Here is a 16,068-nt window from a genome sequence, read left to right as displayed (position 1 = left end):
GATTTCATCATTGTCTATATTGATGATGTTTTGGTGTACTCTATTTCTGTAGAACAACATTAGAAGCATCTTAATAAGTTTGTTCAGACTGTTAAGAGTAATGGTTTAAGCTTGTCAGCCACTAAGATCAACCTATTTCAAACTAAGATTAGATTTTTAGGTCATCATATCCACCAAGGAACCATTACCCCAATCCAAAGATCAATAGAGTTTGCTGATAAGTTTTCTAATGAGATTAAGGATAAGAAACAATTGCAATGTTTCTTAGGTAGCCTTAATTATGTGTCAAATTTTATTCAAGATCTAAGCTAGCTTTGTGCTCATTTGAGACAAAGACTTAAGAAAAATCCTATACCTTGGAATGAGAATCACACCAAGATTGTCAAGTTAGTCAAATCCAGAGTCAAGACCCTACCATGTCTTACCCTAGCTGATCCAGAAGCCTTTAAGATTGTTGAGACTGATGCCTTAGACATAGGTTATGGTGGAATCCTTAAGCAAAAAGATGGTAACCAAGAAAAGTTGGTTATGTATACTTGAGGAACCTGAAATAATGCCCAACTCATCTACATCACCATTAAAAAAGAGATTTTAAGCATTATTTTATGCATTTCAAAATTTCAAGATGATCTTTTAAATCAATAATTTTTATTAAGAGTTGATTGCAAATATTCAAAATCAGTTTTACAAAAGGATGTTATGAATATAGCTTCTAAGCATATTTTTGCTAGATGGCAAGCTATTTTAAGCAATTTTGATTTTCAAATTGAGTATATTAAAAGAGAAAATAACTTCATCCCTGATTTCTTAACTCGTGAATTTTTGCAAGATTCACAAGATCATGGCCCCCAAAAAAGAAAGACAACCTCTTAAGCCCATTAAGAAATCTCCAGATTCTAAGAAACCCCATTCAACTCTTTGTGAGAAATTCATGTCACTTTATTATGAACATTTTGAAGTTGAAGCTTTCGGCAACTTCTCCAAAGATCTTATTCTTTCATAATCCCTTAAGCATTCCACTTTCCCTATCAAGGATAAAGCAAGTTTGAGTTATCTACCTTTCGTGGAGGATTCATTCCCCACAATTCCATCATTTATGGATACTAACCACTTTTCTTATGCTAACCCCTTATTTGGTTATCTCAAAAGTCTTTGTGATTTGCAAGAAATGTGTAAGACTTTGGAAAAGAAACTAGAATTAGTTGAGGCTCAAACCTCTTTTCCCCTACTGGAGAATAAGCAATCCATCCCACTGGTGAATGAAGTAAAATTGAGTGAGGATGAGTGGAACAACTTTAAATTAAGAATGTATTTTCATAAGAATGAGATGTTGTATTCTCTCAAGCAAGATGTCTGTTTTCTAATCTTTGAAAAGGCCAAGGTCTTAGTTGAAGAAAAACAAGTTTTTATTTTAGCTTATCTCCAGGATCTTCACATCTATTTCTCAGCCACTCCTGGTTTTCAGGTCCCAGGTTTAAAATTGGTCAAGGATAAGGAATTTGATGATTCTAAATTTTGTAGAAATGTCAAAGAACCCATTCTTTACTAGCAAGGCATTAAGCAAATATCTTGTAATTTCAATAGGAACTTTACAATCAGTCGGGTTTGTATTGACTTGGAGTATTATCTACCAATCATCCTCTCTTTTAAGAATGAGGATTTAATCCTAACTCCAGACTTACTTTTGGATTATGGTTTAGTCCATCAATTGGTTTTCTCAAATCCTAATCAAGCCAATAATTTTGGAAGAAAGGTAGCCCTGGGGTTAATTCAAGGTTTTAAGATGAATAAGAAGTTTGCAAATGCCATCATCATCAGCAAAGCTCCTGAGTGGGTATCTGATGGTAGTCTTTTACCTGTACAACATAATATTTCTTTACACTATCAGAACAGAAGACCAACACTATTGTCATGTCCCATCAAATTTTCTGATATTTGTGTTAAGTCCCTTATTAATCAGATTAGACACTGGAGAGCCATAATTATTAGCATAGATTTTGAAGCATTTTCAAAGAATATGGATTATGGGAACAATAATAATAATAATAATAGTTTCTTGTATAGGTTTTAATTTAATTTAAGAATATAAAGAAATAAACAGTGAGGGTAATATTAGGAAATAAAATGAATTTTACAATAATTTGGAAACTCAATAAATTAATTTATTATTGTTTAGTAAGTTGAAAATAATATCGGGTAGTAATAATATTAGCATGAGAAATTAATTAGGATCCCTAATACTAAATAAAATATTTGTAGGATTGCCAAATTTTTTACCTTTAGATAATTGTGTATGATATTATGTTAGGTGAGAAGTAAATTCGTCAAGCTAAATTCTTCAAGATTTTGTGTGTTACTTCAAGGTAAGGGAAATTAATGTAGATTTTGTAAAAGAAATAATTTTCTTTTTATATTGTATTTTGAAATATTACATAGATAAATATCTGTTTTGTATGGAAATTATATTTGAGACTTTTTTTTGTTTATGAAAAAATGAAAAATTGTGGAGGTATGATATTTTGTTTTGTAAGTTTGAATTAATGAAATAAAGTGTTTGACTTTGGATTATATGACCATAGTCAATAAGTTATAATTGTTAACATTTCCGGCCCTAGTCAATGGGTTATAATAGTTGATATTATATTACTCTAGTCAACGGGTTATAATAGTTGACCTTATGACTCTAATCAACGGGTTATAATAGTTGACCTTATGACCCTTAGTCAACGGGTTATAATTGTTGAATTTTGGTTTTGTTCACCTTAAATGGAACAAATTTGAAATTAGTCACTCATTTGTGAAGTCCCACCTAATTGAGCACATTTTGTTATTTGATAACCAGAATAAAGATATTTTGAAAGCATTTGATTTGGTTTTAATGAAAAATTGTTTTGAAATGGATATGAGAAAATTTTGTTGAAAAGTTTGAATGTATTAGTATTTTGAACTCAAAAGTTTTTATGAAAATAAGTATATGTTATATCTTCTATTTGCAAGCATGATTGAAAATGTTTGATCCATGAAATTGTATTGATGTTTCTTATTGAGTTTTAAGCTTATGTCCCTTTGTTGATAATTTTATAGGTATTCTTAGTTCGGGTGAGGAGTGATGGCTAGGCTGAGGAATTTTTCTTTGTTAGGATTTTGGTTTAAACTTTATTTTGGACATTGTTTAGATGTTAAAATTTAATTTTTGTTTAAATTATTTGAATTTGGAGTTATTTGGGCAATAACACTTTGATTGATATATTAGTTTTTTTTTTTTAAGTTGATACTTGGAGATTTTAGAATTTTGTCCTACTACTGTGAACAAGAATTTGGTAATTGGTAAATTTTCAATTACAATATAAATGTTTGTGTTGTTTCCACTTTGAGCCTTTGAGTTTAAGGTGTGAAATGACTGTCATGCCCTTGAAGTGGGTTTTGGGGCGTGGTAAAGTGGTATCAAAGTCGATCACCGACCTCGGTGTGGGGTTTGTTTAGTCATATAAGGGTGTTTGTTTGTTTGGCCCCACAATCTCGTGGGACACAACGAGGACGTTGTGTCTGCATAGAAGGAGGGGGGTGTTTGTGACATCCCACATCAGATAGAGGGGAAAGTTTTTGGCGCTATATAAGTATGAACTCCTCGTAACCCTATAGACGCGTTTTAAAGTCGTGAAGGCCTTTTTGGGTCCAAAGCGGATAATATCTGCACAGTTGAATGCGGGTCGTTATGAGTGGTATTGGAGCACTAGGTTATGATTTTGTTGGGAACTTGAATTGGTTAAATTGGGGATAGATGAGTGACACATTAGTTTAAGTTTTGGTTTTATTTAATATAAGTTATAATGTTTGGAGGTTGTCTTGTGATGATTGGTTATAGAAATATGTCAATTGACTTAGTACTCCCTAACCTTCAAGATTTTGGTGATAGATGTGTCAACTTCTTGCTATGTCTATGTTGATTGTTTTAGGAAAAGTGTGACTTTCCACATTTCTAGTAAGCTTGAGTTTAGTTTTGAGGGATAACATGTTATTAGACCATTGTGTATGATCTCAGATTTATGGGTCTGTTTCTTGCTTAGGAAAGGTTGTTAAGGGTTTTATGCCTATGTGGTGTGAAATGGAAAAGATACTATGTTCTATTATTGTTCGGTTGATAAAGGTCTAGTAAAGCAATCTTAGTATTTAAGAGGTCACTTAGGAAGTAGATGAAGATATAAGAGAAAAACATTTTCATTTATTTCAAGACTCGTGTATGTCAAGTTTAGAAGACTAAACTTTTATTAAGGAGGGGAGGATGTAATGCCTCAAACCTAATTTAGGGGTAAAATCGTAATTTAGAAATTATTAATTAATTAAAGTAATTTAATAAGGGTAGAAAGGTCTTTTCGTATTAAAAACCCCTAGATATAAATTATATTTTTCCTACATTCTCTATTCAGAAAACCCTTTTACACAGAGATCAGAAAGATCAGAGAGCATAGGGCTAAAAATTTGGAGGTTTAGGGGTTGAAGATCAATTTTTTCAGGTAAGATTTTTAATCCTTAAATTAATATTTTATATTCGTTAATTAGTTTTGAACAATTTAGATATTCTTTGGAATATCTCATTTTTTATTAGAGTTTGTTTAATTAATTTATAGGTAAAAAAAATTAAAAATGTATTAACATAGTTTGATTTATTAATGGAGATCGACAGATTTTGATTACTCAAATGGATAGATATAAAAAAACAATAGTAATAAATTAATAAAATAAGAGTAGCGTGATTTTATGGAACGGTGAAGAAAAAAAATAATAATAATAATGTAGATGTGTGTCGTGTAGCAGAGGGTTTAAAAGAAAAAAAAATGATGCGTGTAGGCGTCCAAGAAAGGGAGAAACAAAAGAAGAAGATGAAAAAAAAAAAGTGTTATTATTATAATAATAATAATGGGTGTAGTTGGTGGCTTTGAGTAATGGTGTCGAAGGGTCTTTGAAAGTAATAATAATAATAATAATAATATATAATAGGGTGTGGGGGTGGAATTGTGGTTAAGTGACAGTTGGACTATGGGAACCATAATAATAATAATAATAATAGTTTCTTGTATAGGTTTTAATTTAATTTAAGTATACAAAGAAATAAATAGTGAGGGTAATATTAGGAAATAAAATGAATTTTACAATAATTTGGAAACTTCAATAAATTAATTTTGTTTAGTAAATTGAAAATAATATTGAGTAGTAATAATATCAGCATGAGAAATTACTTAGGATCTCTAATACTAAATAAAATATTTTTAGCATTGTCAAATTTTTTATCTTTAGATAATTGTGTATTTATGTTAGGTGAGGAGTAAATTCGTCAAGCTAAATTCTTCAAGATTTTGTGTGCTTATTTAGGAAATTAATGTAGATTTTGTAAAAGAAATAATTTTCTTTTTATATTGTATTTTGAAATGTGTAAAAATATTAAATGGATCAAATATGTGTTTTATATGGAAAGTATATTTGAGAATTTTCTTTATTTATGAAAAAATGAAAATTTGTGGAGGTATGATATTTTGTTTTGTAAGTTTGAATTAATGAAATAAAGTGTTTAACTCTGCATTATATGACCCTAGTCAACGGGTTATAATTGTTCATATTTTCGACTCTAGTCAACGGGTTATAATAGTTGATATTATATGACTCTAGTTAACGGGTTATAATTGTGGACTTTTTGTTTTGTTCACCTTAAATGGAACAAATTTGAAACTAGTAACTCATTTGTGAAATCCTACCTAATTGGGCATCATTTGTTATTTGATAATAAAAGTAAAGATATTTTGAATGTATTTGATTTGGTTTTGATGAGAAATTGTTTTGAAATGGATATGAGAAAGTTTTGTTGAAAAGTTTGAATGTATTAGTATTTTGAACTCAAAAGTTTTTATGAAAATAAGTATATGTTAGATCTCTTATTTGCAAGTATGATTGAAAATGTTTGATCCATGAACTTATTAAGTTTTAAGTTCATACCCCTTCGTTGATAATTTTTCAGGTACTCTAAGTTTGGGTGAAAAGTGATGATTAGCCTAGGGAATTTTTCTTTGTTAGGATTTTGGTTCAAACTTTATTTTAGACATTGTTTAGATGTTAAAATTTAATTTTTGTTTAAATGATTTGAATTTGAAGTTATTTGAACAACAACATTTTAGTCGATGTATTAGTTTTTTTTTTTTAAAGTTGATACTTAGATATTTTAAAATTTTGTCCTATTATTCTGAATAAGAATTTGGTAATTGGTAAATTTTCAGTTACAATACTAATAATGTTTGTGTTGTTTCCACTTTGAGCATTTGGGCTTGAGGTGTAAAATGACTGTCATACCCTTAGAGTGGGTTTTGGGGCGTGACAGGTAGTCTTCCTCAAGTCCATCTCCCATGAATTGGTAGTCTTCCTCAACATCCAGGACTTAATGCCCATTTTTTATTCTAATTCGTAAGTTTTTTCTTATAAAAATTAGGGCTATGTTTTCTTCCCCAAAAATAGATTTGAAATCAATAAATTATTTTTACATATTTTTTAAACTTATTTAATATATTTTAAATCTTCAATATGAAAATTAAATAATTTGAAAATATATAAGTTTTTAATTATATTTAATTTTTTTAGTATTTTTTTATCAAATAATCAAACATAAAAAAAATCATTTTCTTTAGCATTTTTTTACTTAGCACTTTTTTGAACTAAAAATAATCATAATAATTAGGGTTATGTTTGTCCTCGAGAAAAGGAAAATAGGGAGGATAATTAATAAATTATTTATATGTATTTGAATGTATACATTTTTAATTAATTTTTAACTTATTTTATTTTATTTGGTATTTTATACGATAAAATCAAATATAAAAAATCATTTTAACTTTTTTTTATATTTTTTTTTTGGGAACCATATCCAGGTGTACTTAAAATTTATAAAATCACTAAAAGATAAAAAATTTGAAATATTAGCAATACTAAAAACATTTTATATGATTACTATTGAACGGTTTCCTAGAATCACTATGAAATGAACTTTTAAAATGATTATCTTTATAAAAATGTTTTAATTAAAATCACTTTTAAACTTAGTCAAAATTAGTTTAAAAATTATTTTTGAAATTTAAAAATCACGTAAATAATTACTTGATTAACAATTCTTGAGTTTCTTTAATTTTATAATGTATTATTAAAGTGCCGCCAAAATATTTTTAGAGCCCTTCTTAAAAATATTTTGGATAAAAACACTAGATAATGTTTTTATTTAAAATCTTCCTATTTAAGAAGTTTTCAATAAAATTAATTTTTTTTTAAATGATTAAAAATACTATCAAACACTCTTACTTATTGAATATAAATATTAAAATAAAATAATAAATAAATGAATAAATTTGGAATTATTTTGGAACTTTTATCATTATCCTTATTCTTGTTGAGATTTGTCCCATAAATGCCTAGCCTATCTTATTTTCAAACTTCAAATGAAAAGGCCCCTTAATTTTTCAATTTCATAATTACAAAATAATTAAATTCGAAACGATAAATTCAATAACATTTTTCAATTATTATTTATCTTAAAAACACCACACGTCATCCAGGTGGCACCATTTAATTGGCTGTATGGCAATAGGAAACCGTCTCCCTTCCGCATGCACACTGGCTCCATCATATTTGTCTTCGAGTTGCAGAGGTTCTTCTTAATCATCTAAAATTATGAGAAATTTTAAAAAGTTGTAGAGGGACAAAAGTTAGGCAGAGATTAAGGAGGTTTTAGCTAACTACCTTTTTTTTTATTATTATTATTATTGTCATGAAAAATAATTTTTAAAAATTTTAAAAATATTTAAGAAAATATTTTTTTAATATTAAGATTATGTTTGGTTTCTCAAAAATATTAAGAAAAAAAATTAAAGGAAAATGATTTTTTCAGGTTGGTTGTCATATAAAAAATATAAATATAAAATAAAATATAATTAAAATTAGTTAAAATTTATATATTTTTAAATTATTTAATTTTTATATTGAATAGTTAAAATAAATAAAATGAGTTTGAAATAGTAAATAAAAATAATCTATTGATTTTTAATATATTTTTTATTTTTATTTTTGTATTTTTTTTTTCAAAATAAATTTTATGGTAACCAAATATAATATAAGAAAAAAGATGATAAGGATAAAAGATTTTATTTTTATTTTTCTCTTTAAAAATTTAAAAGGTTAAGGAAAGAATATATTTTTAATTAAATTTTATTTTTCTCAAATTTTTAATTTTTTCTCTTATATAATAATAATCTATCCCTAAAATTATGGGTGTTTGATAAATCAATTTAAGAACTTAATATAACTTAATAACTTAATTTAAATTAAAATAAATTAAAATAAAAAAAATCAATTTTAATTAATAAATTAAAATAATTAACTTAAGGTCAACTTAAGTAATTAAGTAATAAATATTAAATTTTATAAGATACCTCATCATAATTATTTTTAATTATATTTTTTTATAGGCACATAAAATAAATAAATAAAATTTTTTTAAAATAAAATTAATATATATATATATATATATATATATATATATATATTCAAGTATTTTTTCTTAATCCAAAAAAAAAGAAAAAAAGAAAAATCGTTGGTTGGTAAAGTTTTGTTTCGCTATCTACTTATCTCTTTAATTTCCTTATTTTTTGAAGAAAAAAAAAACGTAATCCACGTAAAACGGAGAGAGGAGCATTTAGGATTGTGTTAGAACGAAAATGCCCTTGGGGAGGATGCAAATTAACGGAAATACCCAATTCCTTAGCTATTGAGGTCTCCTCGTTACGCCGACTTCGCTTCCCGATAAAGACCGCTGTAAGTCCTCGTCTCCACATACACAAACAAGGCCATCTGAAGGTGAGTTTTTGGGCTTGCGAATTTGTTTGTTTCCCAAGAATCACTGAGGAAGATCGGAGAAAACAATGTTGAGTTTTTGAATTTTGCATTTGTTTCTCGATCACTTTTGTGGAGGACTTTATTTTCTCAGGTCCTCACGATGATTTTTTTCTCATTTTCATTGGTCGATTTCCTGCGATCTGTGCCAGATTTTGAAATGTTTTCTGTGGCGACTCTTTCTATTTCGATTTTTTGGTTAATGCATGTTTAGATTTAGGGTTTTCTTTTCGACTCCCAACGATTTTTTGCTTGGTGTGATGATTGAATTGGTAGGTTCGGGCACAGAACCGTTGGTGTTTGTGGAATATGTTGCGTGTTTGATTTAATTTTTGTGTTCTTTGTTTCTAAATTCTTTATTTAATTGATCTCTTGCAGTTTAATTGCCCTTGAATATGGGTTTCAAAGCAGTCTATCGGGCATTGCAGGATGTGTTTCCTCAGGTATGAGTTCTATCTCAGTTGAAACATTCTGGATCATTTATTACTCCTTTAAATTTCCTACTTCTTACTATTTTCTAGTCATATTCTTGGCATGCTGATATTTATGGACCAAATAAGACTGAAGCTGGCCTCTCTTTTAAGGATACTTTGTAGTATGATTTTCTTACGTGCTTTCCAATTTTTCAGAATAGTTGGACATTTTGTGAATTTTTGGAAAATTTTATGAATTTCCAAGCTTAGATTGTTTTTAATGTTCCTTTACCTCAGTCATTTGAAGCCTAAAAATTTTAGATTTGGCGCTTTGATAGCTTTTAGAAGATTCGTGCAACCATCTACCCATTAATTATGATCTGGCATCAATGTTTGGTGAAAATATAGTCTTGTTGCAGTTCTATTGTAAACTGAAGGCGTTTCTGATATTGATTTGCACAGGTTGATGCTCGACTGCTGAAAGCTGTAGCTATTGAACACTCTAAGGATGCTGATGCAGCTGTGGAATTTGTTCTTCACGATGTTCTCCCTTTTATGTCTCAACACCCCGGGTCTTCGGGTTCTTGCTATGAAAATCAGCTCCTTGAAGATTCATCATCTGGAATGGGTATTACTATTTTTTAATTGAGATAGGCTAGTCCAGCTCTAGTTTGAAGTGCTATTGAATTTGTGTTTGTTGAATGTGCTTTCCTGCTTCAACTATTTTCATGCAGCACCTTTTTATCTGTGGCCTTTTTTTTCATCCCATATCACTTGAACCAAAAAATTAAACTCAAGGATTATCTTCTTGTCTGTTGCTTGTCATACAATCAATTCAAATGTGGAAGATATTTGTTTGGTCATGTACTTGGGAGGCTCGTCATTCTGTGTATTGTTTGATTAACTTATATTTTTATTGACCTATCAATTTAAATTGTGCAGTTGAAGGTGAAGAGGAAAGCATTCCCGCAGATCATCAACATGTAGTTGAAGAAGCAAAAGCAGCAAATGTAGACCTTTCAACAAAATCTGGATCAGTTGCAGATGAAAACCCCAATGATGATGAGGCAATGGATGGTTCTACAGCATTAGATTTCTATGATGCAAATGATGGTCATGATGAAGTGTATGAAAACACTGAAAGTGAGGAATTAATTCCATTGGAACAAGGTCAAGATATTAGCTCGAAAGTAGGTCCTGGTAGGATCTCAAATATTATAGCAATCACTCCATTGCATGCAGATGATGGGTGTGGTGATCTTGAATTAGCACTTGAAAAATATAAAATGAAAGATTTGACTCTATCACAAGATTTTGGGGACAGTGGTGTCACAAGTATAATTGATTTCCTCTTTCAAATCACACCAAAAACTTTAATTCATGAAGATGATAGTATGGTTGATGGCTTGAATGATCCACATGCAGATTCAAAAGATTTGGATCTTCAAGACACTAGTGTCAAAGCTTCCTCTGTCACTTCAAATGCTTCAATGCATGGAGATGGTATCATCAGCAGCTTGAATGATCAGCATGCAGACTCAGACTCTTTTAATCTCGTGGCGTGTGATTTTGACACAGTAACTCATAAAAAAGGGCAGGAAGCATCAGGTTTGGATGGCATCCAAGTCGAGATGATTCAAGTACCAGATACGGATGCTCCAGAACGTCTTCTCCAAGCAGAAATTGATTCTATCTCTTGTATTACTCATTGCGAGAAAGAAGAGTCAAGTGTTTCTTTTGATCATGATGCCAAGCAAGAAGATGGCTTTGATATTGAAATGGTTGGTGACGTGGTTGAGCCTGTCTTGAACACTATAGTAACCCAATCAGGCCACATCTGTAGTACTGATTTTCTTGAAGAAATGATTGAAGATGCCAAAAATAATAAGGTAATACTGCCCTCAAACTGTGCTATTTGGTTTTTCTCATTTATGGTAAATTTACTGCAATTCCCAGATAGGGTTGGGTATTTTCAAGTAACATAGGAACAGTTTTGGCTGAAGTTTTAATTGAATGTCATCAGGTGTAATTCTCTGTTGCCTATTTATTTTAGATACACATGGACACAACCCCTGAACTTCAGATTCAAATTATTCCTCTGTTGTGCAGAAAACATTATTTTCATCCATGGACTCAGTTATGAATATCATGAGAGAGGTAGAACTCCAGGAGAAAGCTGCACAACAAGCCAGGGAAGAAGCTGCTAGGGGAGGTTTGGAAATCCTCACCAGGGTGGAAGAACTGAAAGAGATGCTGCAACATGCGAAGGAAGCAAATGGAATGGTTGTGTATTTGTCAATTAGGAGATGCTATCTGATTTATGAGTTTCTCATATTCAGTCAAAATTCAACTAACGCAGAACTGTCTGTTTCCTTATCCTTGCAGCATGCAGGAGAAGTGTATGGAGAAAAGGCCATTTTAGCAACTGAAGCAAGGGAGCTTCAATCTCGCCTACTCAGCTTGTCGGATGAAAGGGATAAATCTCTCAAAATTCTTGATGAGGTGCTTTTTAAATTTTTGCTCCATCTATTTGCTAGTAACTCTTCTTTCATATGTATTTATCATGTTTTAGATTAGATCAAACTTTAAGTCACCTGTATCCATTTCATTCTTCAAGGTTTCAAATTTGAAATATTTGGCGGAGACCATGGATCTGTAGGTTGTTAATTGCAGGGATGGCAGGTGTGTACATATCCATTGGCCACACCATTGGCTTATTGAACAGGCTTGTATCCTGTCCAATGCGGGTATTACCAGATTCTGAAAATAATCAATTGCTACTTGAACCCATGGTATATGTCCACCCTGTTTGCCATTAGGCTCAGACTTGGGTTGGGCTTGAATCTGACCTAATCTGAATGAACGGCCTCCATAGCTAGACAAAACTGATAAATGTTTATAAAAATTAGGAAACAACCGTTGGGGCCTGACTCTTGACTGTATGGCCTGCTGATAAATCCTCTGAACCTGTTTCTCTAATACCCGATTTAAGCCTATTTTTTTCCCCATGAGAATCTAAACCACTAAAAAAAGGATGTGTTTTCTAACTAAAAGGGAGTAAGGCTGGCCAAGTTCATAGTGCATGCTAGCTGATCATCATAATGAAGATATAAAAGTTTAAACATTATAATCCCTGGCAAATGCCTCTTCCACATATGCTTGCATATTTTCTGCAGATGCGTCACGCTCTTGAAGCACGGCTAGCAGCAGCAGAAGAGGATATCAAAGCAGCAGAGCAGGTAAAGTTTGAGAAGGAAGAGTCTGCACGTAAAGCTCTTGCTGAACAAGAAGCCATAATGGAGAAGGTGGTCCAAGAGTCAATGATGCTAAAACAAGAGGCAGAAGAGAATTCCAAGGTAGCTGCTGTTTCTGCATACAGTTGTAATCTGGTACAACAGGTGCTGCTGTAGAAATAATAAATTATACTAATTCTAACTCTATTTCCCAATATTTTCTTCAGTTACAGGAGTTTCTGATGGACCGTGGTCACATTGTTGATATGTTGCAGTAAGTTTCATTTTCATTTGTTTGAAGTTTCTTATGGAATGATTTATTCTCCAAAATACGAGACACTTCTTAGTTGATGGACCTCCAAACCTACCGATTGGCTTTGCTCATTTCTCTGCTTAGGGTTTAGTGTTTCCGTCTCCTTTTTTAATGGGTTTTCCTAAGCTTCTGATAGTTTGATACTTGTGAGCTCAGGATTTGAGATATTCTCCCCTGGTCGTGCTGTAGTCTCATCAGAATATCCCAATCTCCATTTCATAATCACATAAAAATTGCTCGACCCATTTTGATTGAGCGTTTGCTTTGCAGTTCCTTGTTTGAGGCTGAACTCCTAGAAGGTTTTGAAATGTTGTTAACCCCTGTATTGATCGAGAAAATCATGGTTGTCTTTTTCCTTCTGCAGAGGAGAAATCTCTGTTATTTGCCAGGATGTGAAGTTTCTGAAAGTGAAGTTTGACGATCGAGTTCCTCTCAGCCAGTCCCTCTCCTCAAGCCAGACTAGTTGCAAATTAGCCTCTTCAAGCTCCTCTCTGAAGAGCATGTCATCTGATCCAGCTCCAGTTCCAGTTCCAGCTCTATCTGATGAATCCGAGACCCCTAAGCAGACAAGCCCAACAGCCTCAGTTGGTGGCCAATCACCAAAGAAAAGCCCCGTGGAGAGCGGAGGAAGAGATGACCACAAGGCGCTTTTAGATGATGGATGGGATCTGTTCGAAAACGATGGCGACATATAGAGATGAAGCTCTCATTATATTGTAGATAAGAGCAGCATAAAAAGAGCTTGTTGGACCTTGTTTTAGGTTATTGATCCTAGTCATAACTTTGAAGCTTCTCCCTATTACCACATATGTGGATCGAATCTAGCACTCTAGCATGAGTATATTTTACTAGAAGATAGCCCTATATTGATTTGGTAGATTCCCTGTTTTTCAGATGCCATCTGTACAGTCTGGTCAAATAATAAGCTAAACATGTGATGTAGTGCTGAAGCACTCATAACACTTATTCTTATTTTGGGTATAGAAATGCATGGAACAATAATGCTAGTAATTTCCAATGGCTTTGTAAGTTGTTTACTTTTCCAATTAGAGCAAATTTGATTTGTGGGTAGGGGTAGTAAAGTTGGACACAAACACAAACTGTCACCTTATTTGTAGGGATGGCTAGCTATCTACTCTTCTTTTTCCTTTTATTTGCTTTGATTTCTCCTGACCTCCATGAAAACTACATTCTTTGCTTATGTTATGCTTGGTTGGGTCTTGAAAAGGTCTATGAAGGCTTAGTATTTAAGTGGAAACATGTTTGGAGAGATGAAAAGGATTATTTGGTCGACATTGAGACAATGCTCTTAAAAGGAAAATGATTGATTGGCTGAAATGGTTGGCTGATTTATTATGCTGACTGAACTAATGGCTGATGGCATGTGTACTTGTGGTATAGGTAACTCCATACAATGTACCAAATGGGGGTTTTCCTGGAAGCTTCCTCAACCTCACAAATTTCAATTTGTGTTTTAGAACATGGAAAATGACTTGGGGGTGTTTGGTTTTTGGGTAAATAGAAAAAGTACATTTTTTATTAAATAATAAATTTATTTTAATTATATTGATTAATATAATAGATTAACTTTAACTAAATAGAAAAAAGTTAAATATTTTGACTTTTTCTATTTAGTTAAAAAAAACAAACATCAATTTAATCATATTTGATTTTAATTTAGAAAATATAAAAAATAAATATAATTAAATTTGGTTAAAATTTTATATATTTTTAATTTTTTTTATGGAAGATATAAAATAAGTAAAATTAATTTAAAGTAATATATAAAATTAATTTATTGATTTTAATTTTTTTTTCTTCTTTATTTTATTTCCCTCACGTTTTAAAAGAACCAAATTAAAACTATATGTAAAGAAAAATTATTTTCTCATGTTTAGTTTTACTATTAAAAATGTAAAAAAAAATTAAAATAAAATAAAATAAACATAATTAAAATAAATTAGAAACTTATGGCTATGTTTGTTGGCTTCTAAAAAAAATGAAGAAACGTAAAGAAAATAGAAATAAAATAAAAATTAGATTTAAAATTAATAAATTATTTTTTTATATTACTCTAAAATCATTTCATTTATTTTTTTTCCTTTTTTATATCAAGATTAAATAATTTAAAAATATATAAATTTTTAACTAATTTTAACTATGTTTAATTTTCTTTTATATTTTTCATCATCAAATTAAATATAAAAAATTCATTTTCTTTAATACTTTTTTTTTTTGGTGGTAGTTTTCAATAACCAAAAATCTCCCATATATTTTCTAATTCTATAATCATTATATAAAAAATTAAAATAACATTTAAAAATAATTTTAACAACGTTAAATTTTTTATTTTTATTTTTCACTATTTCTTCCCTTCCACTTCTCCATTCTATTTCTTTCCCTGATTTTTTTTCTCTTTCAAATTTTCCGACAATCCAACATCAAATACTGTTTTTACTAGTTCAGATTGGCTTCAAAAATCCCACTATTCTCCTGGTTCAGGTTGACCTGGTCGTCATATGCTTAATAATTGCCAAATACTGTAGTGAAGACGATGATTGATTAATCTACCAACCAAACAGATAACACGGCCCCCCCAACAGAAGAGAAAAATCCACAAAGGATGGTGCAAAGTCAAAGACTTCAAAATTTGGTTAAGTCATACATTTCCTTAAGGATACTCTTTTGGAAGATAGGAGAAATTAGTAGTGGTTGACCAACTCAACCCCCTTTCCCCATTGTTTCACCATGATCAAGATCAACCACCAAGCTTTAAGAAACTAATGTGAGTAATCCTGGAGAGTTTGATGGATTGATGAGTTAGGGTGAGTTAGCCAGTGAGTTCGTCAAGGAGAAGAATGCCCTGCAGATCCTGGACATGTCAGGAATTTGTCGAATTTTGCAAGGAAAGAGGCATTGAGGGTCAGGTTTTTCCCTGAATGAGCTGCCAAATTTGAGGTGTAGGCTGAAGGGGAGCCAATATAACATGTAATAATGGACACCAGTTTGGAGAATTTGCATCAAAAGGGTGTTAGATTATCAGCTTTGTTTCTATTTTTACATGTATTTCACATAAAAACCAGACATTCCTGGCCTTTTCTCACTAGTCACTACCCTACTTTCTAACCAAAACAACACACTCATGCTTTACTCTCCACTGCCCACCTACAATTCCAAGGATCCAAGC

The 16,068-nt window shown here is 30.9% G+C and overlaps 1 protein-coding gene across 4 annotated transcripts; it reads left to right on the top strand.

The window, feature by feature from the left end:
• The first annotated feature begins 8,782 nt into the window (after positions 1 to 8,782).
• LOC117918362 lies at positions 8,783 to 13,905 on the top strand. Of its 4 annotated transcripts, none has more exons than XM_034834953.1 (10): positions 8,783 to 8,886; positions 9,301 to 9,365; positions 9,798 to 9,963; positions 10,278 to 10,505; positions 10,761 to 11,224; positions 11,445 to 11,618; positions 11,721 to 11,837; positions 12,512 to 12,691; positions 12,796 to 12,842; positions 13,246 to 13,905. In XM_034834953.1, exons 2-10 carry the CDS (start codon positions 9,318 to 9,320, stop codon positions 13,574 to 13,576), a joined length of 1,755 nt encoding a protein of 584 aa, XP_034690844.1. In that variant the 5' UTR covers positions 8,783 to 8,886; positions 9,301 to 9,317; the 3' UTR covers positions 13,577 to 13,905. The 4 variants fall into 4 exon arrangements, with proteins under 4 accessions (XP_034690844.1, XP_034690843.1, XP_034690840.1 ...); XM_034834952.1 differs by having other exon boundaries at positions 10,278 to 10,670; XM_034834949.1 differs by having other exon boundaries at positions 10,278 to 11,224.
• The last annotated feature ends 2,163 nt before the right edge of the window (positions 13,906 to 16,068 follow it).

Source organism: Vitis riparia, chromosome 7 (genome assembly GCF_004353265.1).
Source record: "Vitis riparia cultivar Riparia Gloire de Montpellier isolate 1030 chromosome 7, EGFV_Vit.rip_1.0, whole genome shotgun sequence".
Lineage (NCBI taxonomy): Eukaryota > Viridiplantae > Streptophyta > Magnoliopsida > Vitales > Vitaceae > Vitis > Vitis riparia.
The sequence above is the reverse complement of the archived record's forward strand: the minus strand, read 5'-3'. Positions and strand labels throughout refer to the sequence as shown.

Coding starts and splice junctions, on each gene's coding strand:
- LOC117918362 (XM_034834949.1), top strand. CDS start 9,318: ATGGGTTTCAAAGCAGTCTATCGGGCATTGCAGGATGTGTTTCCTCAG. Junction 9,964..10,277: donor AGATTCATCATCTGGAATGG/GTATTACTATTT, acceptor TAAATTGTGCAG/TTGAAGGTGAAGAGGAAAGC. Junction 12,843..13,245: donor CACATTGTTGATATGTTGCA/GTAAGTTTCATT, acceptor TTCCTTCTGCAG/AGGAGAAATCTCTGTTATTT.